At 37.0% G+C, this 24,144-nt stretch overlaps 2 protein-coding genes across 21 annotated transcripts in view; both read right to left on the bottom strand.

The window, feature by feature from the left end:
* The window catches only part of LOC104436968, a 100,201-nt gene that overhangs the window by 7,053 nt on the left and 69,004 nt on the right, over positions 1 to 24,144 (bottom strand). For 16 of the 20 annotated variants that reach the window (XR_005549412.1, XR_005549417.1, XR_005549415.1 and 13 more), the window contains exon 1: positions 2 to 727. The exons of the other annotated variants lie outside the window; for them this stretch is intronic. The gene's annotated coding sequence lies outside the window, so the exon portion shown is untranslated. Of the gene's footprint in view, position 1; positions 728 to 24,144 lie in introns of those variants that run through there. 20 annotated transcript variants of the gene reach the window in all.
* On the bottom strand, positions 725 to 7,814 carry LOC108958472 (disease resistance protein RPV1-like). Its single transcript, XM_039309517.1, has 5 exons — positions 7,767 to 7,814; positions 7,011 to 7,664; positions 5,806 to 6,901; positions 2,609 to 2,731; positions 725 to 1,330 (listed from the first exon to the last, which is right to left on the bottom strand). The coding sequence occupies exons 2-5, from the start codon at positions 7,568 to 7,570 to the stop codon at positions 725 to 727; spliced, it is 2,385 nt and encodes a 794-aa protein (XP_039165451.1). The 5' UTR covers positions 7,571 to 7,664; positions 7,767 to 7,814.

Genomic DNA, 24,144 nt, shown 5'->3' with positions numbered 1-24,144 from the left:
CCTTCAGCTAGAGTCTTTACAAGCTCGGCGCGCACGCGCGGAGAGAGAGAGAGAGAGAGGGGGTCTCCTTCTTCGCTTGATTTTGCAATGGTCGGGTTCGGTCGCCGAAATTTATACGGCCAAGAGAGAGAGAGAGAGGTCTCCTTCTTCGCTTGATGTTGCGACTGCTAGAGTGCCTGGGCTCGCTGCCTCATCAAAGAGAGGGTCTCCTTCTTCGCTTGATTTTGCAATGGTCGGGTTCGTTGCCTCACCAATTTGGTAGCTGAAGAAAATTTGGTACCTGGGGGAATCAGGATATGTCCATTTGGATCCAATGAGTTTTCTTCTGGGGGTGCGATCAGCATATGTCCAACTGGATCCAGTGAGTTCTCTTAGCCCGGAGGACTTGTCGCGAATCAATTCGGATAATCGCTTCTCCAAATCCCTCAGATCGTCATTCACCGAAGAACTAGGTTTAAGATGAAACGTCGATAGTCGGACGGGAAACTCTGAGAGACATTCAAGAGGACGGAGATCGAAAAGAGTGAGTTCCTGAAGAAGGGTTAGTTTAGAAAGAAATGGCAACGATGGAGTCGGGAAATCGATATGTAGAGCTGTTAAGCTTAAGGGCAGTGTCGGTATTTCTCGAAGGTTTTTGCAGCCCCTAAGGTCGAGACACTGGACAGAAGAGAGCTTCGAAATGCTCTCCGGCAAGCCCCTAATGCCCGAATCGTCTAAATAAAGCTTATTTAGCAGTCCTTCCAGATATCAACCAACCGGTAGAGTTTTCGCCTATATCACTAGGCAATCCTTCCAAATTTTTGCAATCATTTACATGCAACACTTGGAGTTTTGCCAACTTTCCAATCGAGTTAGAGATCTCTCTCAATAACTTGCATTCTGATAGGTCAAGGAGAGTTAGAGATGCTAGATTGCCTATGGAGTTGGGTATGCAATCTAATTCACACCCACGGGCCAAAAGAGTCTCTAGCGCCTTCATAGAACCAATGGATTCAGGTAATTCTTTAATCCCTGTAAAAGATAAGTCCAGCCTAGTTAATGACTCAAAGGAAGCCATGGATTCAGGAAGCTGAGCAATTTTATCATAGCATGGAAGCTCTCTCAATTCTTCCATTCTCCCTACTCTTACTGGTAGCTTCTCTAGTTCTTCACACTCATAAGCGTCCAAGGAGACAAGCGTCTTAATATACCATACAGAAGGATGAATTTCTTCTAGACTCCAACAGTGGTTAAGATTCAAAATCTCCAAGCTTTCAAAAGCAGACAAGTCAGGAGTTCTTCTCAGATTTTCACAACACGAGAGGTCGAGAACTTTCAAATTAGTTGCCACCTGAAAGAAATAAAGGAAATTTCAGTGAAAGTGGACAATAGCAATGTGTGATTTTCCACTATTCCTTTTTTTTTTTTTTTTTTAAGAATCTTTAAAATTCCTAAAAAAATACCCATACTCCACTACTCTTTCATAGTTGTCTTATTTAATTTTAAATATATTTTTCAACAGTGTCAAGGTACACAATCATATTGATTTTTTTAAGCATATCCATTGCAAAAAGAATGTTTGGGACATACAAGCGCCAACCATGTTCATTTTTGGATAAAATTTCAAAAGGAAAATATATTCATTTTTTAAGAGCCACTGCGATGTCATTGATTAGACATATGCAAATTTTATTATCAAAGAGACTCTCCAATAGTAAGAAATGTATAGTTTAATTATGAAAAGCAATTTCTTAAAGTGACCTCAAAAATAAATAAATTAAAGAATGTTATATTCCAAAAAAATTTAATGCCATTGGAAGGATAGTTTTATTACTCCCATAACATTAATAATTTATATTTGCGTCATACAATGACTTCCATAATCAACAATTATAATGAATAAATATTTCATGCAACAAGTCAAAGCAATTCATGAATTATATCCATTACTTTAAGATTAAAATGAATTCAGAATTTTAGTATTGATGTACAACACAAGTCAATATGTATGAGATTTTTTCTTTTTTCTCCATGAAAGAAGATTAATATAGAGATATACCAAGAATCACTCAAAAGACATACTTTTGCATTGGAAAAATTAACTTGAAGCCACAAACCATCTAGATTAAAGTAAATCAAAATGGTACAAATATGTAATTATATTTCAATAAATGTTAATTATTATAGTTAATTTTTTTTTTTATTTTCTAAGGTTAAAACATGACGGGTTGTTGAGTTTTATCAATTAAAGTTATAAGAAGCGAAGCTTCCGAACATTTAGGTGCCTATAATTCCTCTTATATTATGTCGAAAATCCTTAATATGCGGAATGACATTAAGCCTTTCTATAAAAATAAAAAAAATAAAAATAAAAATAAAAGAGAGGAGAACTTGGTGCTATTGGACCTTTAGTAACACGTTATTATTCACAAGGGACATATCTTCTCAAAATCTTACATTGAGTGGGCCCCATCCTCCCCAATCCTCCGAAATCTTACTACGATGATAGATTGAGCACGACTAATTTCTTTGGAGTGAAAGTTGACAATTTCAAAATCCAAGGGACAACTCTCCATTCAAGCCATCTTAATCGAGGAAGTAAGTTTTGGAAATCTCCGATAAAATTCACATTGCATATATGAAGGAACCTCAAGTTGGTGAGTTTGTTAAATTGTTCACCTCGGTAGCTTTTCATAGTATAGCTTTCCCATTTATTATAGCAAAGACGAAGGGCCTTAATCTTACAAGTGCCCTGCATTATAAAACATTATGGACCGTAAGTTTTAATAGATTAAATGATCTCTCTCTCTCTATATATATATATATATATATATATATAAGATGGACTAATTTCAGTTTGATATCATACTATTATGGTGTTGACTTCTTATTTTCAACTTGGTGAAATGACAAGTTGTCATTGCATATGATTTATCTAATTCATGTAAAAAGGGAAGCTCAAGAAGGTGCTTTTGAACTTTTCATCTTCTACTAATGCTTTTCGCAAATTTGCACCTTTTGAATTACCAAAAAAAACCACTGGGGTTCTTTTCGGAAGGAGGAGGTTGGGGTTCAAATCCCCACCTTCTCGGGGGGATTGGGGTGGGGATTTCATTTCACCTTTTGTGTGTTAGAATAGGATTAGAGTAGGACCGACAAAAAAAAAATACCAAAAATTGCATCCTTTCAAAATTATAATAAAAGGCATCTATTTATTTACAAACTACTTCAAATATATCTGTCAAAATTCTTGCCCTTTATATGTGAAACACACAACCCTACGACTCTCAGTCCAAGTACATCTATCAAACTTGTCATCAAAACATGAATCAAAATTAGATATTCTAAATCGTAGAATCCCCCCTAATATTTTGGCGTGCCTTGTTTACAATTCTCAATAGCAAAATGAAAATGAGAATGTCACCTCAAAACGTATGCATGCGTTTTTTATTCCTTTCTTATCTTCTCACGTGTTTCTTATAATGAGCATTTTTAATTATACATGGAAAAAAGATTGATTATATATCAAATGTTATGTAGATAATCTTTACTCCTCTTATTATTAGTACATATGTTTGATGCAACATTTTCATTATGTTGTTTATTTTATTACAATGAAATAGCAATAAGTAATGAGATCTTGCATCAAGAATGATCGGACATGAAGATTGATTAAACTGCATACTTAGAGAACTCAAGTCTTTTACATTTGTCTTTCATTTTAACCAAATATTTAAGGAACTCCAATTTATTTTGTCTTAGGTGATGAATTGCTCAGTGAGCACAAATCATGAGTTATAAGATGGATTTGTTTGATGGCTTGAATATTTCCTTCAAACTTTTATTCTTTTGGATGAGATACTCCTTATTTAGAAATTTCTTGTATATTATCGTATTTTCATCAATAACTTCACAGATACCCTTTTTTTTTTTTTTTTTTTTTCAGTTCTAAGCAATTTCTATTTAGTTCATTACGTTTTCATTTGTACGAAAATATCCTCGTTGAAATACTGCAGTAGCACAGTTTTTACTAATCTCGCTACTTAATTATATTGTGCATTCTCAATGTTCATATTCAGTGTTTTTCAATCAAAGATTTGCACATGCTCATTTGATGTTTGCACAAATCATCCATATGTTGTAATTGCTTTTAGTTGCATACCTTATTAACTTTCATCTTAATAATGAAATTAATCACAACACAAAATTCAAAACCATCCTTATTTATGGGATAAGTGCATTTAAAGTTCTAAAATGTCATAAAAGTGTGATTTAGTCCAATTAAGTCCTAAAACTTATCACAAATGTACAATTAAATCCTAAAACTTGTCAAATTGGTTTAATCAAGTCCTTCCTTTGAATGCATTTTTTCAAAATTTTAAGACTCAATTGCACTTTTGTGACAAGTTTCAGGACTCAATTGCTCTTTCCAGACAAATTTTAGAACTTGATTACACTTTTTGCAAATTTAAAGTTTTAGGATTCGAATCCACTTTTATGATAAGTTTTAGGATTTAATTGCACTTTTTTAAAGTTTCATGTCTCAATTGCACTTTCATAACAACTTTTAGAACTTTCATTGTACTTATCTCATTATATATATCGCAACTATTGGAATGACCATTGCTTTGACTTGACCCACTTTTTATGGATATTACGCATATTAACTTCAATAATAAGATTGGATATGTCACTTTTCCAATATTCCTCCATAAAATTTATCCTACAATAGTAACCTTCACATTTAGATCTAATAGGAAAAAAAATATATTCTGACTTCAGTTTTATTTCAAAGTAATAAGAGCTATATCTAATTGTGCATCTACTCATATTTGAATGTAAGGATGTTATTAATTTTTATTATGTGAATATATGGTTCTAAAACTTAAGTGATGATAAATTTTTCTCAAAAATATAGAGTCGACATTATTTCTTATCCTAAATATGATGATTGAATTAAAGAAAGTACACACCCACACACACACATACGTATTATGTTAACATTACTACTCTGTAAGCATATGGGTGTGAATTTGTTTTTAGTTCGATCACTAAATATCGTTCATTATAAATTTCAAAGTTGTAAATGTAAGGTTATTTTATTGCTAAAATGTAACCTTTAACGATTCTCTATATAAAAAGTCATATATATTGTTTAAATATTTAAACCAAGTTTAATCAATATAATGTGAAAATTGTTTAGTTTTGATAGTTCTTCCACATTAGAAGTTCATAATTAAGCATGGCCCAGCAACTTATAGATGTCATGTTTTCTCCGAAAGTGCTCTGTCAAACACTATGGTTTTGCAATTTTATTGTTGCATTGATATTTTGAAAGGAGTATATATATCTTCTTCTTTTTTCATTTCGACAAAAATAAAAGAGATGAAAAAACAAAATATATATATGTCCATCCATCCGGGGGTTTCCCCCGGACCTTTCATTTCCCTTTACCACGCCCCTGTGCTTCAAGGGGGAAGGTGTCACAGGAATCCAGGCTGCCCCCTACCCCCTAGAGGGGGTTGTGGACGGGAGGAGCAATGGGGTTAGAATCTTTTTCGAGGCCTAACCCGGCCTCTACCCAGACTCTCCTAGTGGTTAGAGTCTTTTAAGGTCCTGCTCAGGACCAAATTATATATCCTATATCAACTAACAAGAAACTGCTGCTCAATTATGTCTTAAAATAAGGCAAGACAAACAATTGATCGGACAAGCTCTTCTGCTAATGGCTGCCCCTAATTTGGTGCATCAATTTTCATCTCTAATAAGAAAGAGAAGATGGACTCAACATTCACTGACTATAAGATAAATAGAGGAAACTCAAACCTTGTTGCTCTCAAGCACATCTTCAGCTTCCTCATTAGTCCATATCCGACTATGTTTTGCAAGCTTCTTTGGATGTTCTAAACGAACAATTTCCCTTCCAAGATCTCTCAGTTGATCATGCATCATTAGCGTGCCATTTTTGTCAATTTTAATTAGGGACATAAGACTTAATACTTCAAGCCCTTTCCCCGGGTAAAAATCACAGGCATTCCACATATAAGTTGGATATTGTTTAGACAATCCAATGAAAAAACATGCAATATCCAAAAAAATCTGTTGCTCTTCATCATCTAATGCGTCATAACTTATCCTTAACCTCTCTTGCACTTTCTTATCAGGAATTCTCTTCAGTTTATTTGACGTATCTTTCCATGTTTCCTTTGGCTTTCCACATAAGAATGAACCTATAACTTGAAGTGCTAAAGGAAGGCCCCCAGTAATAGATACGATATCATCAGATATATCCTCATAATCACTCGGAGGAAAATCATTTCGAAATGCATGTCTACTAAATAAAATCAACGATTGCTTCGAAGGCAACTTTTCAAGTTCATACAAGTGGCTAGCTCTAACCTTGTCAAGAATACTCTTGTTTCTAGTTGTGATGATGACTATACTTCCTGCTTTAAACCAACTACCGTCTCCAACCAAAGCATCCAAGTGAGTATCATCATCCATATCATCAAGAAGAGCGAGGACTTTCTTACTTGTACATCGAGATTTGAGTACACGGATTTCGTCATCGACATTAGACACCTCCCACGATCCTCCTATCACATTAGAAATGAGCTGCTTTTGTAGGCATTCGATACCATTGTGTTGAGATCTTTCTCGAATATCAGCCACAAAGCAACGATTCTCAAAATCGCTAAATAGCTTGTTGTATAACACCTTTGCAAGAGTTGTCTTACCGATGCCGCCCATTCCATAAATTCCAATGATCCATGTACCATTGAAATTAGCATCTAGCTTGCTCATAATCCATTTCACATGATCATCAATTCCCACCAATTGTTCAGGAACACTTAGGTGGAAAAGTTTTTTTAACTCGCTCATAACTCTTATGATGACTCTTTTCACTAATGCCGCTTCATGCCTATCAAATGATAATTCAAAATTTCAATATATGATAGCAATGTTTATATGCTTTTTTCAAGTAGATATTTATGAGAAACTCAACAATGTTTTGGTGGAGAATAACTTACCCATCATTTATTTTCTCCGATTCCCATCCTTTTAAAGAACTGACTTCGTTGAGCGCTTCTTCCCATTCCTTCACAACCATTTGATCTGAATTCTTTTGATGTGCATTGATGGCATCTCCAAATCTCCCCTTGAGATGTCGCACTTGTGAGGGTTCCACCTTGTAAAATATGGGCAACACTACTTGCTCTCCGCTTCTCCTACACTTCAACATCTGAGCCAGCTCTTGAAGGCACCATTTGCTGGAAGCGTAATCCTCAGATATAATCGGGATTGAAATCTTAGACTGCATGATACTGCGGAGAAGCTCCGGACCAATCTCGTCACCAACTCGGAGCTCATCGTTGTCTCTATACATGCGAATTCCTGCATCAACAAGGCTAGTATAGAGATGATCAGTGAAGCCTTTGCGAGTGTCTTCTCCTCTAAAGCTCAAGAACACTTCGTAATCAGTTCCCTTTAGCCTTTTGGTTCCATCATTATCACCTACATATGGAGAGGTCGACGACGAAGACGCTCTGTATAGTAGATCTTCTGAATGAGGAGGCTCTTTTCTGATCATCTCGAGATAGATGGGAGCGGAGCTTCAAAAGAAGAGGAGTATGGAATCCTAGATCTAGGAATTGCAGAAATGTCTCTCAGAACTCAATTGAGAGCTACATTCAAACAAAAAAAAGCTCTCATACAAGTCATCAAAAGAAAATGGAAATAAAAACAAGAAAGAGAGAAGAGGAGAAGAGCAAGTAGTCACCGATTACCTGAGGAGTGCTTAAACAACACAATCCACACACTGCTGTGATCTCCACGACGTTGGATTACCACACGCAACCGTCTTTTATTGTGCGTGCTTGAATGATGCTGAGTTCTGGCCATCCAATGGTCCAGGACTCTTTATGCTAATTGAACGGCTGCGATGCATGCTGCAGGGAAAGGACAATTATTGCAGGCGTAATTTCCGTAGCACCGCGCAGAAGGTGCGTGGCATGAGCAACGCGGATACACTCACACGCAATGCTCACAGCAAGGCAAGGCTTGACTTTGACTTACTTTTTCTATTAACAATAAAAATAGAAAAAAAAAAACTGACGAGCAACAGTCACATGCTCCCGGTGCTAAATTATGTGAGTCAATGACGAAAACATATCAATCGTCGGATTAAATCAGATTTTGTTGAAAATAAATGTCCGTGTGACGCTTTTTATTCAAATAGGGAAAGTTTATCATTTTCAATCAGCAATCTGACTTTTCATTAACGAGATTGCTCTAAAATAGTAAATCACTAGATAAATCTCTCCCAAAAACAATTTTGTCAAATTAAATTTCTCCATACCACATCATATATCTAAAAATTATGTAGCCATCACTCCTCACTCACGGCACTTTTATCCCTCTCCTTATATTAATAACTTTTTATGCTCTATTAGAAATTTTTGGCCAATGAATTCTCCACAATTGAATATTTATTTAGTCATCCGTTTTTACTTTCTTTTTTCATTTTTTGCTTTTTTCGGTGGTCAAGTGGAAACAGATGCTATTGATTTGTTTTAGCAATGTCTAGAGAAAGATATGGTGGCAATTTTTACTAGGAAAACATTAATAGGAGTATTTTACACTCTTTTTTATCATCTAGTCATTTTGAAAATGTTAAGCTGATTTATCTATTCAATTCAATTTCTTCACGATCAAGCTGCATAATATGTGTGGGTATATAGAGAAATATATTTATACATATATCACAGCTTAACAAATATTGTACCATCACCATGAGAAACCTTTTCAATCGGTGAAATTTTTCAATGTCTTTCTTGGAGAGTTCCTACAACCCCTTTATCAAAGTAAATGCTATGCCACTTTCATAGGAAACTCCTAATTTTTCAATATCTTTCTTTGAGAGTTCCTACAACCCTTTTATCAAAGTAAATGCTATGCCACTTTCATAAGAAACTCCAAAATTTTCAATGTCTTTTCAATGTCTTTCCTAGAGAGTTCCTACAACTCCTTTATCAAAGTAAATGCTATACCACTTTCTTAGGAAACTCCTCTCAATGTCTTTTCAATGTCTTTCCTAGAGAGTTCCTACAACTTCTTTATCAAAGTAAATGCTATACCACTTTCATAGGAAACTCCTCTCTCTCTCTCTCTCTCTCTCTATGAAAAATTGACAAGTGCCTTTTGAGTATGCATTTAGAAAGATCCAATTACGTGAATCTCATAAGGTCTCCACACTTTTTAACTATTTGTTAGTATAAACCGTTGGATTGACATTGATAAAATTGTTGTGTTTAAAGCCACTAGATCATATTGAAGTGCGAAAGATGAGGAAATTTTTTATGGTATACCTATTGTAATGTTACGACATTACGACACATAGGGTAGTTAAGTACGAAAACATCATAATAGCACATTCTATGATGATCGAGTGCAAAGTGGTGTGAAACAAAAGTGTGCAACTGAAGATTTTCTAAAGATGAATGGAATCAACAATGATGGAAGTTTCGCGGGAAAAAGATGAGCTGAGTAAGGCATGGGCCCGTTGCCTTGTGACTTACTTTTTTTCACTCACCCACTTCGATGACCAAAAAGGAGCCTGAGTCCTGCTTTTTTATCAACAGGAGAAGAGAAACAAAAAAGTGAGAGCATTTACACTTCTTGGACCTCCCAATGATTGTGATCCTAGGTGGGTTGGAAATTGGAATCTAAAAGAAAAACCAAATATATTTGTAGATCTCTCTAATAAAAAAATTATTCTTTTTGACCCAAATGATCAAATAATAATTAAGAGATATATGATTTGTCAAATAATACAAATGGTGATACTGAAAGTTAAATGTATTTTAGGTCTCATACTAATTACGTTCACAAAAATTGTACGTTCATTTTAGAAATTAGAATCATATAACAAGTTTGAATTGGAGCCATTTGCACACATTCCAAAAGCCTAAACTTCATCAATTTATTGAATTTGCAGTGTATTTGATGTGCTTTCAAGTGGCGATCCTCTACACCAATGCATATGAGTTTCAAAAAGTTATCATATATTTGCTCTCGTTGCAATTGCATCCACCGAAACTAAAATTGATTTGAGAAAATTCTTTGAATTTTCATCCTCACTATCATTTGAATGATTTAGAGAATTTTCAAAAGAGAATATAGAAAATCATTTTCACTTTTTGGCTTCAAGAATAAAATACATGTTTTCCCTTTTCACCATTTTCGTTCTCGTCTAAAAAAGCGGCTCCCCACAGGATGCTTTTCTTTAACTCCCTTCTTTTCATATTCATTCACTTTGGACACAAATTTATCATTTATTGGAGCATTTCCGTGACTTTTTTTAAAATTTCAAGCTTTGTCCAATGCTAAAGGGATTATTCTTTTCAATCCATTGATCCAGGAAGTTTCAAAGAAATTTCCTGTTCAAGATTTTCTTCTCATTGTTCTTTATTCTTTTCAATTCATAGCTCCAAGAAGCTTCAAAGAAATTTTCTATTCAAAATTTTATTATCATTGTCTTTTTTTCTTTTCAATCCATAGCTCTAGGAAGCTTCAAAGAAATTTCCTGTTAAAAATTTTCTGTTCTTATTCTTTTCAATCCGTAGCTCCAACAAGCTTCAGAGAAATTTCCTATTCAAGATTTTCTTTTCATTGTCCTTTATAATGCAAGACAATTTAGTTAAGAAATTCTAATGCTATTAAATAATAATGATGGGTATATTAATTCCCTTTAATTTGCCAAGAAGACAAACAAATTATTATGTGACTTCAGTAATTTCCCACTTGCTAACATGATCATCCAGAAAGGATTGGTTAAAAGATTCTTTTTGATTAGTGAGATAATTTTTTTCATTGCTCTTATTAATAGACACAAATAGTATATGAAGAGACTAAAGTCTCACAATATAGAAATCTAATATACTAGGAACAGGATATATTATTGAAAATTAAACCAAACTTGTATTGTTTAGTTCCAATTTCTGTAGAAAAGTTTCCTACTCATCGTGTTTTCACAAAAAAAGATTCCAATGAACTACTAACGTTTTTTTCTTTTAACAAAATGGGCTGTAAGTGAACTTGATTTTCTAGTTACTTCTAATGAAAATGTTACCGCTTAAAAATACCTTTCATGAAAACTACTTTCAAAAATAATTATTTGCAAAATCATATCTATTATCTAGGGTCATGCGAGGGCTAGAACCTTTATGGTCATGGTGGCGGGGCTCATCTCCATCGCGAGTACTGACTTTCATAAAAAGAGACACGCAACCATAGAGTTCATGACCTCCGTTGATTCACTCCAACAGTCATCTATAGTCACAGGAAGCCACGACGTTCATGGCCGGACGTCTTTCCCTTAATGAAAATCAATACACTTGATGGAGATGAGCCTCGCTATCAAAATCATGGAGGTCGTTGCCCTCAGTGCGACCATAGGAAAAAGGTGTGATTTTACAAATTATGATTGATAAGATATCCTTGTGCTCAAAAGCCCTTTTTGCTTTTTGCCACTAAATGGTTTCTGAATCAAAAATCTTTTTAAAAGTCCATTTTCTCGTCTCAGCAGTTTGTCCTTTCCTTCTTTATGTACTAAGAAAAAGGAACGTCATTATGGTGGGCAAAGTTCATGCAATGGAATCTACACTGTTCAATTGGTGCTATCAAATTTGCATCACAACTCACGAACGATAGCGAAGACCTAAGAAATCCTTTATCAAATTTGCATCACACTGTTCAATTGGTGATTAAAAAAAGGCAATTTTTAAACGCAATTCATTGTACTTACGCGATAAAACTTACAAATTCAAAATCATGCAAATTCAAATGTTGCTTAGAATATTGTCAATCACATTCGTTTGAGCAAATGACATTGTAAGGGGTATCTGGTTCGATATGTTTATGATGAAAGAACCCATTTGTTATTGATAAGCCCACCTAAGATGCCAAACTTGGCCTAATTAAGTGAACCCAATACATGTTGTAGGGATTAAAACAAGAGATGTCATTTTCTGACTAAGGCGTATCAATAATATTGCCTTAAAGATAGTAATTTATTCAATAGGATTCATGATCCAATCCAATCGAATCCAATGGAAATCTTAACCCCAAATACGATGCCTAGACTCTAATTTTGCTCGCTTAGTCCATGTGGCAAGCAAAGGATGAATACAATTCAAGCCTTGAAGAGATAGTCAATATAGAGAAAGCATGAGAGAGACGAGGAGGAGAAGAAGGAACATAGGATAGAGAAATGTTGATGATCTCTTTGTTCCCGTATTTTCTAGAAGATGCCCCTGGATAAGTAGACAAAGGAAACGACACATGTAATATTGGACGCATCTATTCATTGATGATATTTGAAATCTAAGTTAGATGAATGTTAAGTTTTAAACAGCAATAATCTAACTGATGGTTAAGAATTAAAAGACAAGATAACTAGTGAGCAATTTTGGCCCTAAGTTTTAATTTATTCAATGTGGTCTTTGAATTTTTTATCTGTTTAATGTAGTTTCTAAACTTTTAGTACATATTCAATACATTCTTTGAATTGTATAAATATGTTCAATATAGTCATTCCATTAATTTAAGACAAGAGGTTACATTGAATATTTTCGTATAATTCATTAACTATATTGAACATGTACCAAAAGTTCAGGGACCATATTGCACATTGGGCTAAAGTTAATGGACTATATTAAACATATTAAAATTTCATGGATCAAATTGTATATTGGGACAAAGTTTATAGACTGTTTGTATCATTTTGCCTAAAAGAAACCCAAAACAATCTCTCACTATTTTTCTAAGGAGGAATTATTACAAGGCAAACATTGACTTCCAATACCATGTATGAACCATAAGGATATGTGGCGAAGCAAAACATAGTAGTTGATAGGAGAAACTTTGATCTCAGAATTACTAATTTCAGCTTTGTTTGTTTCACGAAAAATAAATAATTTTGAGATTTTTTTTTTCTAAAAATAGTCACTTATATCTTTTACAGAAATGAATGAATGAAATTACCTTTATTGTCATTGATAATGTTTAGACATAAATTGTTGTCAATAATGAAAATATATTTCATTAACTAATTGTTTCAAGCGATACAAGCGATCATTTTTAGGAAAATGTTGTTAAAAAATCATTCATTTTTGGGGCAATGTGTTATAAATCATGCACTTACCCCAGCTTAGTGAGAGCTTTAGAGCATAACCGTAGGCCATAAGAAGTAGCCCTGACTTCCACATTAGCAAAGGTAAATCCCATCAAGAGCATTCGCAACCACCATTTTCGATCCACTGTTTGTTAAGATTAGTTCGATCCTACTTTATGGCAAATGAAACAATGCACATTTTAAGATGGAATTTTTCCTATTAAAAATTGTGGCCCTACTAGTTGCAAAGTAACGTGCACTGAAAATATAACCTCAATGCTAACATTTCGATAGATCACAATTGACTAAAAAAATTTCAAACTCGTACGTAATACAAATGTAGAGTAGGCTACATCCAGTGGATCCTTAAATATTGGTACTAATCACATCTCCTTCAAAGCTCTTGATTGCTCTACACGAGTTGATCTCTTAGTAAGAGGATTGATGGAAAAATTGTCCAAAAAGTCTTAAACTTATTATATGATGGCCATTTCAACCTTAAACTTACAAATATGTATATGCCATACGGTTTTAACTTTGTTGTTAACACACAATTAGAACCTATAATTATGGTGTTAGGAGGAAGATTGGCTAATGACCATGTACTATCTTGCTTAATAAATTTTATTTCAATTAGGGATGAGTGGTTCCACAATTAGTTCAGGTTTTACTTGGAACCTCCAACATGTTAGAACTTATTCCCCAATTTTTAAAACCTAGAACCTACCTTACATACCTTGGAGCCTTAAACTTGCCCTCTCACAAGTTTTAGGATCAATTTCATGGTCTATCTAGGTTCTACCTTTATTCTTAATTAAACGACTTCAATCAATTATCACATTTAATTACCACTATTTACTATTACAATATAGAAATCACAACTCATATCTAGATACACGAAGAATATGAAATATTAACAACGCAAAAGTCTTACTCATAGATATCATCGGAAATGGAAGCTTATACTAGTGAATTCAGATTACACAATTATCATCAGACACAATGGAATGCCGTAGGATTTTGCAAAGAACAGGAAAAACAAAAAGACTTGTTCACATGTAGTTTCAGTAATGAAGCGATGTGGCTAAAATCATACTTAACAACTAATGAATAATGTCTATTGTGTAAAGCATGCCCCATATGCTTTCAAAACAATCTAAGATTATATACAAATCTATAGGATTTGATTCAAACATTTTTACCAAATAAGATTGAAAAAAAGATTTTAGGCATTTCAAACTCAAATTCCATCCTAAGTTCAGTCTAAACTAACATCAGATGTGCGAAATCAAGAAAGCAAACTCAAATAGATCATGTTTCTATCTCCACAAAAGATTCAAAGTCTCAGTCACTCCTAACTGGAAACTGAACCTTTTGGAACAGAAGCATTACTTGATTAGCAAGGCCAAATGAAACCGTGGCAACTCAAGACTCATAGCCCAAAAAAAAAAAAAAAAAAAAAAAAAAACGAAAACAACAAGACGGAGGAAGACAAGGTAACGTTCTATGCTCTTGTGAATAAGAGATGAACAATAACTGATGGCAAGCGGCGTCTGACGACAATGGAGAGACTCTCAAAGAAGTTTTTCAAATCTCTCTCTCTCTCTCTCTCTCTCTCTCTCTCTTCTTTTCATAATTGCAAAATCGCACTGACGGAGAAGGAGTCACCCTCGGAGAGGAAGGGTTTCTTTTCATTTGCTATGTCCAAGCCTCACCATGTTTGGATATGCCAATTTCTATTTTAGGGTTTAGTATGTTCTTGATCCAGTTCTCTGATTCTTAATTCCCAATCCAGTTTGACTCGATTCGATTCCTACCCAAGAATCAAACCACATAATGCAAGTTCAAAATAATATGGAAATGGGAATCGAATGGGGTCTCCCCATAACCTAGAATTAGTTTGGTTCCCACCAGTTCTCTGATTCCTTATCTCAACATCCATTGCCATTGTCCAAATATGAGCATCTGGTTTAGACTTAGCATCATTATAACTCTTTAGATCATTTACCAAATCAATCCCATAAATGGTCCAAAGACTTTTCTTATTGTTTTCATTATCAAATGCTAAACATACTTCGCCAACTAAATTTGCTTAATAAATTGATGTGGCAAATTCCTCCTAAGTGATTTGATGCTTAGAGAACTTGAATTCTAATGTTAGAAAACTATCAAGTTTTAAATAGCAATAAACTCATAGATAAGAGCTAAAAGACAAGATAATTACTAAATAATCCGAAACTCTCGGTGACACCAATATTTTTTTAAAAGAATTTAAAATAGACATTTCATCTTAATTACCAAATACAGAGAAAATTACCCAAAAAAATCCCATACCTACCATATGGTGGTTAGTTTAGTTGTAAACTTTTCAATGACATCAATATAGTCTTAAACCTTATGATGATTTTACATTGTAGTCATTTTGACCAATTTTGAATAGACATTGCTAACGTGATGAGTCAATGTTTGTCATTCTATATGGTGTGACTACACTGATATGAAGAATTTTTTTTTTTAAATATTTTTTTCCTTTTTTCTTTTTTCTTCTTGCTAGTGGCTGCTATTAGGCGATGGCCAACAAGGGCTAGAACAAGGGCCACGACCCTCATTAGATGTCAATGATGGCTTACAAGCCCTCACTTATTGGCCAATGAGAATTGTCGTGGTCCTTGCTGGCCACAACCCCCCCCCCACCCCAAAGTAAAGAGAAAAAAAAGAAACAAAACAAAAATAAAAATAAATTACAAAAATTGTACACATCAACACCAGTTATCTTAAGCCATGCCATATAAGATGGTCCACATCACTTTAGCGATTTTTGGCCAAAATTAGCCAAAATACTACATAGGTAAATTGTCAAAAAGTTTAAAACTAAATCGACACAATTAAAAATATAATTGAATTCAGATCCATATAATAGGTTTGGGATTTTCTTAGGAATTTTCCCCAAATACATAAGGATGCATGTGTATTGTTTGCCATAAATCTAATAAAATTATTTTAGTTTTGAATTTTTTGAAGTAATTGATTGTAACATTTGTATATTTAAGAAAATTTGAAGTGGTCAATATTAAGGTAATAAAAAAGTACGTCAAATAGATGGGTCAAGTCAGATTGAAAATTGATCTGACCCAAATTGATCTATTTAAACTGTTTTGACCCATTTCCATCAATAAAAATATAAGTGTTGACACCTAATTTAAATTCATTTTTAGAAATAAAAGATAATCTTTGATTATTGAGGGAAATTTTGAAAAAAAAAACTTTGAATTCAAAAATGCAAATGTAGCCGTGTGATTTTGGAGCCGCATTTTTGTTAAAGAAGTTGAGTGAATATTGGGAAATTTTCAACAACTTTAAGCGCTTTCACTATAAAATGCGAGGCTTCGGAACCGAGCACGGGGGCTTCTCTTCATTGTTCGTCATGAAAAATAGCAAACTGAAGAGAAAGAGAGAAGAAGTTGATGTGAGCAGGGAAAAGAGAGAAAAGTACAGTGGCAGAAAGAGAGAGGAGAGCCATCCGTGGAGTCCTCGAGAGAAGGAGAGAAACGCAAAAAGGGAGAGAAAGGGGGAAAAGTAAAAAGAAAGCAAAAGGGAAAAAGGTGATTGGACATTTACTGTTCATCACCTTCGTCCCTCTGCCGTTTCCGCCTCTATCTTCCTCCTACCGGCTTCGATTCTGCTCCACCCGGCGCAACGGCCGTTTTAAGCCACACGACCGCGACGCTTGTCCGCAAACACCGGAGCCACCCCGCTCCGCCCGTCTGCCACCACTACGACCAACCCGCGACCTGCATGATCTCAAGTCGCCGGTCGCCTCCGCATTAGCAACGTCTGTGTTGGGAATTACTGATCCCCGAAAACACGGATTCGATACCGAATCGAACCCCTAAATCAATGCGGAAGCGAAGCCCAAGAATTCAACACGCATCACCGATCCTAAAGCACACCACGGATATCGAGCGTACCTTTTAGCCACAGATTAAACACCGACGCCAATAGAGGGAGAGAATCCGGTCCTGTTCGATCCGGGGAGGCAAAAATCATTCAAGCGCTTCACTGTTTGCTTTGAGGAACAACGTAAGGGAGGGAGAGCGTTGAGAGAGAAAAAATACGTACGTTATTTTCCAACGGTAGTTTTTCTCTCTCTCTCTCCTCCCTTTTATACCTCTCCCTTTCCACGGGCCGTCTTCCCGTGGGCCGGGCTTTCTGGGCCCAACTTGGGCGGACAGGGCCTTAAGCCCAAATCAAATAAAGCCTTCATCTCCCACTCGCACAAGGTGGGCCGAACAAGATTCTCTTTACCTCTCTTCAACGTTCATGCTTTGGTGAATAATCCGTGCGACCAGCATACTTTGAGAGCTCGTTGCTATACATCTGTTAGGAATATATAGCAGCTCATAATGGGCGTCACACTCCGAGTAGATTTAGTATGCGTACCCTAGATCGATCGTTCACATTTATATCTCTCTTAATCTCTTTTAAACAATGATATATATTGTATTCACAATTATAATTATCACAAAGACAGTTATAATTGGTCGACCAGTGAATACAAAACTATAATGTGATTCTCTAAAATCGATCTTCCTCTTTCCTTCAAACTCTCAATTTCAGTCCAGCTTGCTTTTCTAGAAATGCCCCATTAGATCGAATCATCACATGACCATTGGCAACACCCTAAGATAGCAAACACTAAATAGAAATCTTGAGAATAAGTAAGAGTCCTGAGAGGACTAAAAATTGAGGAACTCTTTTCCTCAAGAGTCTCACACGTCATAAAAGTTGAGATCAAACTTTTTGCCACTCTTATTGGTCGTCTTATGCATACGTAGTATGAAATACGTATTACGGTATTAACTCCTTTCCCATGGAGCGTATGTCTACACTTTTCAATACCGTACAGATGATAGTTCGAGACATACCTAATGTCTAACTTGAGTTCACGTATCTACTCATTTACAAAATTCATCGAACTCACATCGGCATCTTAGACGGATAAAGTAAAACATGTGGGGTATTTTTACTTTCGGACATAGTAGGTATTATGTCCTCATCTTAACACTCAGTTAAGGCGACATACGTGTTTTAAGCTTGAGCTCTCGATTATCACCTAGATAATAAGCTTAAAAACAGTCTCATCTCTATTTATCACACAAGAAACGAGAGCGATTACCCGTGTGAGTGGGCTAATCTTATATCTGTCCGACACACTTCTCAACTTAAAGTAATGCACTAAGCATTAAGATGCATAAAGATCAAACAAAGATTCATAGGCATTAATCAATGAAAAACAAAATTTCATAAATGTGAACTGCTCAGGGAAATTACAATTCAAGTACATCGAGACTCTACGCAATCCTAGAGATTTTACATGACCACAAAACACATCTCTAGGTATTGGCTTTGTCATAGGATCTGCTACCATTCTATGCGTAGATATGTACTGTAAGTTCACATCCTTTCGTGCAATCATATCTTTTACAAAGTTATACTTGGTATCTATATGTTTGGTCTTGCCATGATACTTTGGATCTTTGGTGTACGCTATAGCTGCTTGGCTATCACAGTTAACCAACAATGGATTTGCAGCTTTCTCAATAACACCTAAATGATCCAAGAATCTCTTAAGCCAAACTGCTTCTTGTATCTTTGCCGATAATGCCACGAACTCAGCTTCCATCGTGGATAAGGCTATGCAGGTTTGCTTCTTACTACTCCATGATATTGCGCCATTGCTCGGTAAGAAAGCAAATCCCGAGGTAGATTTCCTTTCATCTAAATCTCCTCCCCAATCAGCATCTCGAATAGCCTTCAAGTCGCAGATCCTTTCCTTGGTAATTCAACTTGTAATCAGCGGTTCCCTTCGATACCTCGGTATTCTTTTGATAGCTTTCCAATGTCTTTGGACTGGATTGGATTGGTATCTACTCACCATTCCAACTGCAAAACATATGTCGGGTCTTGTACACATCATAGCGTACATCAAGCTCCCAACAGCACTTGCATAAGGAACATGTTTCATTTGTTCCTTCTCTTGTGGAGTCCTTGGACACATGCTATGGCTCAATCCTTCACCTTTTGCAATAGGAGTGTCTATGGGTTTACAATCTTGCATACGAAACCGTTCTAGAACTTTGTTTATATAAGTTTCTTGCGAAAGAGACAACGATCTCTTCAAACGATCTCTTGAAATCTTAACTCCAAGAATGTATGCAGCCTCACCCATATCCTTCATCTCAAAGTTGGAAGACAACCAACTTTTGACAGTCTTAACAAACTCCATATTGCTTCCAAAGAATTAGTATATCATCAACATATAATGATATGATCACAAATTGATCCTTGGATCTTTTGATATATACACAATGATCCTCATCAATCATCGTAAAATCATATGCCATTATGGCATTATGAAAGCGTATATACCATTGTCTTGATGATCGCTTAAGACCATATATCGACCTCAAAAGTCGACATACTTTCTTCTTGGCCTTTCACTATGAAACCAACAAAGTTGTTCCATATATATCTCTTCCTCTAATTCTCCATTGAGGAAAGCGAGTCTTTACATCCATTTGATGTAATTCAAGATCCAGACTAGCCACTATTGCCAGAATAATGCGAATTGAGGTAAATCTCACTACAGGAGAAAACGTATCTTCATAATCAATTCCTTCCTGTTGATTATACCCCTTCGCCACAAGGCGAGCCTTATGCCTTTCAATCGAGCCATCAGCCTTTCGCTTTATTTTGAGAACCCATTTGTTCCCAATAGCTCAAGCGTCCTTTTGGCGAATCAACCGGTTCCCGAGACTTGGTTTGATTTCATTGACTCCATTTCCTCTTCCATTGCATTGATCCATTTTTCCTTACTAGGGCAATTCGAGCCTCATTAATATTTCTTGGCTCATCCTCATCTTGTGGAGCAACCATAAAAGTTTCCCCTTCAATGCCAAAACGTCGACGGGGAATACTTTGGCGACTTGTTCGCCTAATGGGAGATTGTACACTTTGCACATCATTTCCCATTATGCTCCCACTTGGATTAGGTAATGATGTCGTCTCATCAAGTGGTTGCAATTGAGAATGAGTTGAATTCAATTCATCACTTCTCATATTACTCCCACTTGGACGAACTCCACTAAGGTCATTATCTTGATCCAAGGTTTCAAATAGGGAACAATCTTCCCCTATTTCGCCCTTCTTAGGAAACTCATCCTCTAAGAATGTGACATCTCGTGATTCAAATTCAGTTATACTCCCACTTTCCTGCTCACCAATGAACACATACCCTTTCGAGTGTTCCGAGTATCTTATGAAAATACTCTTCTTTCCTCCGGGACCCAATTTCCCAAACTTGTGAGAGGACTCATGTGTATAGGCAGCACAACCCCATGGCTTAAGAAAACTCAAGTCCGGTTTTCTACCTGTCCATAACTCATATGGAGTGGAAGTAATCGATTTGGAAGGCACCCGGTTAAGTATATAAGCTGCAGATTAACAATGCATCACTCCAAAAGGTGATAGGTAAGTTAGCATGCGCCATCATAGACCTAACCATTTCCGGTAGGGTTCGTTTCTTCTCTCTCGCAACACCATTTTGTTGAGGAGTATACGGAATAGACAAGCTGTCTTTCTATTCCTTTTTCATCACATAATTTTCTGAACTCATCGGATAAATATTCTCGACCTCGATCGGATCTCAATGTTTTTATTTTCTTGTCTAATTGATTTTCTACCAGGTTCATAAACCTTTTGAAACAACTTATTGCTTCAGACTTATGAGAAATCAAATAGACATATCCGAATCGAGTATAATCATCAATAAAGGTGATGAAATAAACAGCCCCATGCTTTCCTCTCACATTCATTGGACCACAGACATCAGAATGGATTAAATGCAAAGGAAATTCAGCTCTTTTCCCTTTCCCAAATGGTTTCCGTGTTGTTTTTCCTTCTAGGCAATGCTTACATATGGGTAAATCGACTTTTTCAATGTTACCCAACAAGCCCTCTTTGGCTAGTCTATTCATACGTTGTTGGCCAATGTGACCAAGTCTAGCATGCCACACATTCACATCATTATCATAGGTATTAGAAGATGTGATAAGGGAATAACAAACATTAGCATTAACATAATCAATATCTAATACAATAAAACCATCCAGAAAATAGCCACAACCATAGTAATTTGTCTCCAAAAACAAATTCACACCTCTACTACAGAAGTTCATACTAAAACCTAATTTAACCAACATTAATACAGACACTAAATTCCGACGAATCTCCGGAGCGTACAATACATCATGAAGAAACAAGGTGCGTCCACCACGCATATTCGGTTGGCATGTGCCAATTCCTTTCACTTCAGCTCTGAGTTGTTTCCCACATAGATCCACTTAGTTCCGTTGGTACTCGTCGGAATTCCACGAAGGATCCTCTATCCTTCGCTACATGGTCTGTCGCTCCCGAATCCACGAGTCCACAAAGGATTAGACTCGGTTAGGAACACGAACTCGACACATAAGTAAAGTTCTGAAAAGTACAAGGGGTGCATACCTTCTTTGGCTCACGACAGTCGCGAGCATAGTGACCCTTCTTGTCACGGTTGTAGCATTTCACCCTTGCAAGCTTTTTTCATGCGAGGACGTTTCCCTCTTCCATGTTGGTTGAATTTGGGTTTCTTCCCCCGAAGGACCTCGCTTCTTCCTTGCCTTTCCCCTTATCAAACCAGTTAGGGCGCTTGCGCTTGGAGCTCGAAGCTCCATTTGAGCTAGAACCAGCATAATAGAGTTCAACATCCGGCTTAGCCGCCAACAGGCGGTCCTCTTCCAGCTCAAGATGACGCATCGCATCCTCAAAGGTTTTGATGTTTTCATTATGAGTCAGGTGCACCTTCATATGCTCCCAACTCTGAGGCAAGGAACGAATCACTGCTTGCACTTGCTGCTCATCGTGAGGACATGGCCAGCATCTTTCAGCTCGGTTATCATGTTTGACATCTTTCTAAGATGTTGCTTCATGGTCGACCATGAGGCTTCTTATAAGAGTCAAACCCGATAGTGAGCTGCCTCAGTCTAGTCACCGAAGTATGACCATATCTAGCTGCCAATGCCTCCCACAATTCCTTGGCATTATCAAAACGCCGAAACTCTCGCATGACATCATTTTCCATGCTGCTCAACAACGTGATGCGAGCTAGAGAGTTCATTCTTTTCCACGCTAAGAAAGCTTCTTTGTTTCTTTTGTCTTTGTGCGGTGGTTCCCTCTTCGGGTTCTTCCATGGTCATGACAAGAGCCTCAAGTGCTTCTTGCTCTTCCAAAGACATACTTTGGATTTTCATTTGCCAAATTTCATAGTTGTCACCATTGAGCTTTTCACCTTTGTTCAGCTCGGCAACTATGCTCTTTGTGGGCTGAAGCCATTGATCGAACAAATCGCACAAATATGCACGAATTATTAATGCCTATCATTTATGCATCCCTATTTACATAGACCCATCATATTAATGAATAATTTCAAGTAAGGTTTCAGAATCAAAAGGTCACTTTGTTTCCAATCATCCTCCAAAATCCTAACTTAAAACTATCATCAATATAATTGTCTTATGCAAAATCAATTCTATGAAGCTACAAAAACTTCTAAAACTACCCACATGCTAATTACCCACAAAGAACTTGAAAATAACATAAAGCAATATATAATAGAACATCCAATAAAAAACAATAATGCTTTCAATTAACACAATTAGGTAGTACTCATTACATAATATGTCCACAAATCACACTTAACATATATCGGCAAATACAACTAACACCAAGTCGACACACGAACCGGGAAAGATCCTCTTTTGTTCAATTTCTTGATCTTTTCCCTTGAAACAATACAATAATATTCATTTACAAAATCCTTCACAATTTTCTTATAGGAAGCAGCTCCGTTAACATCCCATATGCGATTCAACACATCTTGCCATTCAGGTGGAAGAGTATTTATGAAAAATCGCACCATCTCTGACTGTGACACAGGACGACCATTCCATATGACCTGTTGAATTTTCCCGTTGACTTCAAGGACGTGATCAATTAAGTCACCACTCTCCCATCGATGATCGATCGCCTCGGCTATCAACTTAGACACCTTTCCTTTTGTTCATCGGTCATCACTGCGAATAGGTGTGCGCATCCTCGGGGAGGCATTGTTCCCGCAACAAATGCAGAACAAATAAGGGATTACATATAATCCACATAGACTTAATTGAAAAAGAAACACATTCTTTTCCCCCTTTTTTTTTTTTTTTTTTTTTTTTTTTTTTTTTTTTTTTTTTTTTTTTTTTTTCGGGTCAACGGTCAAAGTCAACGGTCAACGGAGGTCAACGGTCAACGGTCGTCAACGGTCAACGGTCGTCGGTCGTCGGACCGGTCGGACCGTCGGGCCGGACGAGCCGTCGGACCTCTCGGCGGACCGGCCGCACGTGCCGCGCGCGGATGACGTCACGCGAGCGTCGGCGGCACGTGCCACGCGCGTGCCATCGCGCCCGGGTCGGGTCGGGTCGGTTCGCGGGTCGGGTCGCCGCCCGGCCACCGACGTCATCGCCGACGTCATCGATGACGTCAGCCGGCGGTTACTGATCGTTGGGTGACGTCATGATGACGTCGGCACGCGTCGGTCCGTGGACCGGCGCGTGTCGGTTTCGCCGGCCGGCGGCAAGCACGCGCCGATTCGCGCGACCGGCGCGTGTGCCGCACGCGCCCGGCGATCGAACGCTTCCGGGCGCGTCGCGCCCACGCGCAGCGCCTTCCCGGCCGCGCGTGTGGGCGCGTGCCGCGGCTCCCGGCGGCGTTCGGCACATCGCCGGACTCGTCTCGACGTCGCGCTTCTTCCTATGCAATCGGAAAACAGTTTCGACATACGAAAACTCGGTAAAAAAGCCGAAGAACGCTCGGGTGTCGGGATTTTCGCCCGGTTCCGTACGGCCGAAAGTTTC

The sequence above is a fragment of the Eucalyptus grandis genome, chromosome 3 (genome assembly GCF_016545825.1).
Source record: "Eucalyptus grandis isolate ANBG69807.140 chromosome 3, ASM1654582v1, whole genome shotgun sequence".
NCBI lineage: Eukaryota > Viridiplantae > Streptophyta > Magnoliopsida > Myrtales > Myrtaceae > Eucalyptus > Eucalyptus grandis.
Note: the sequence above shows the minus strand (reverse complement) of the source record. Positions and strands in the feature narration are given on the sequence as shown.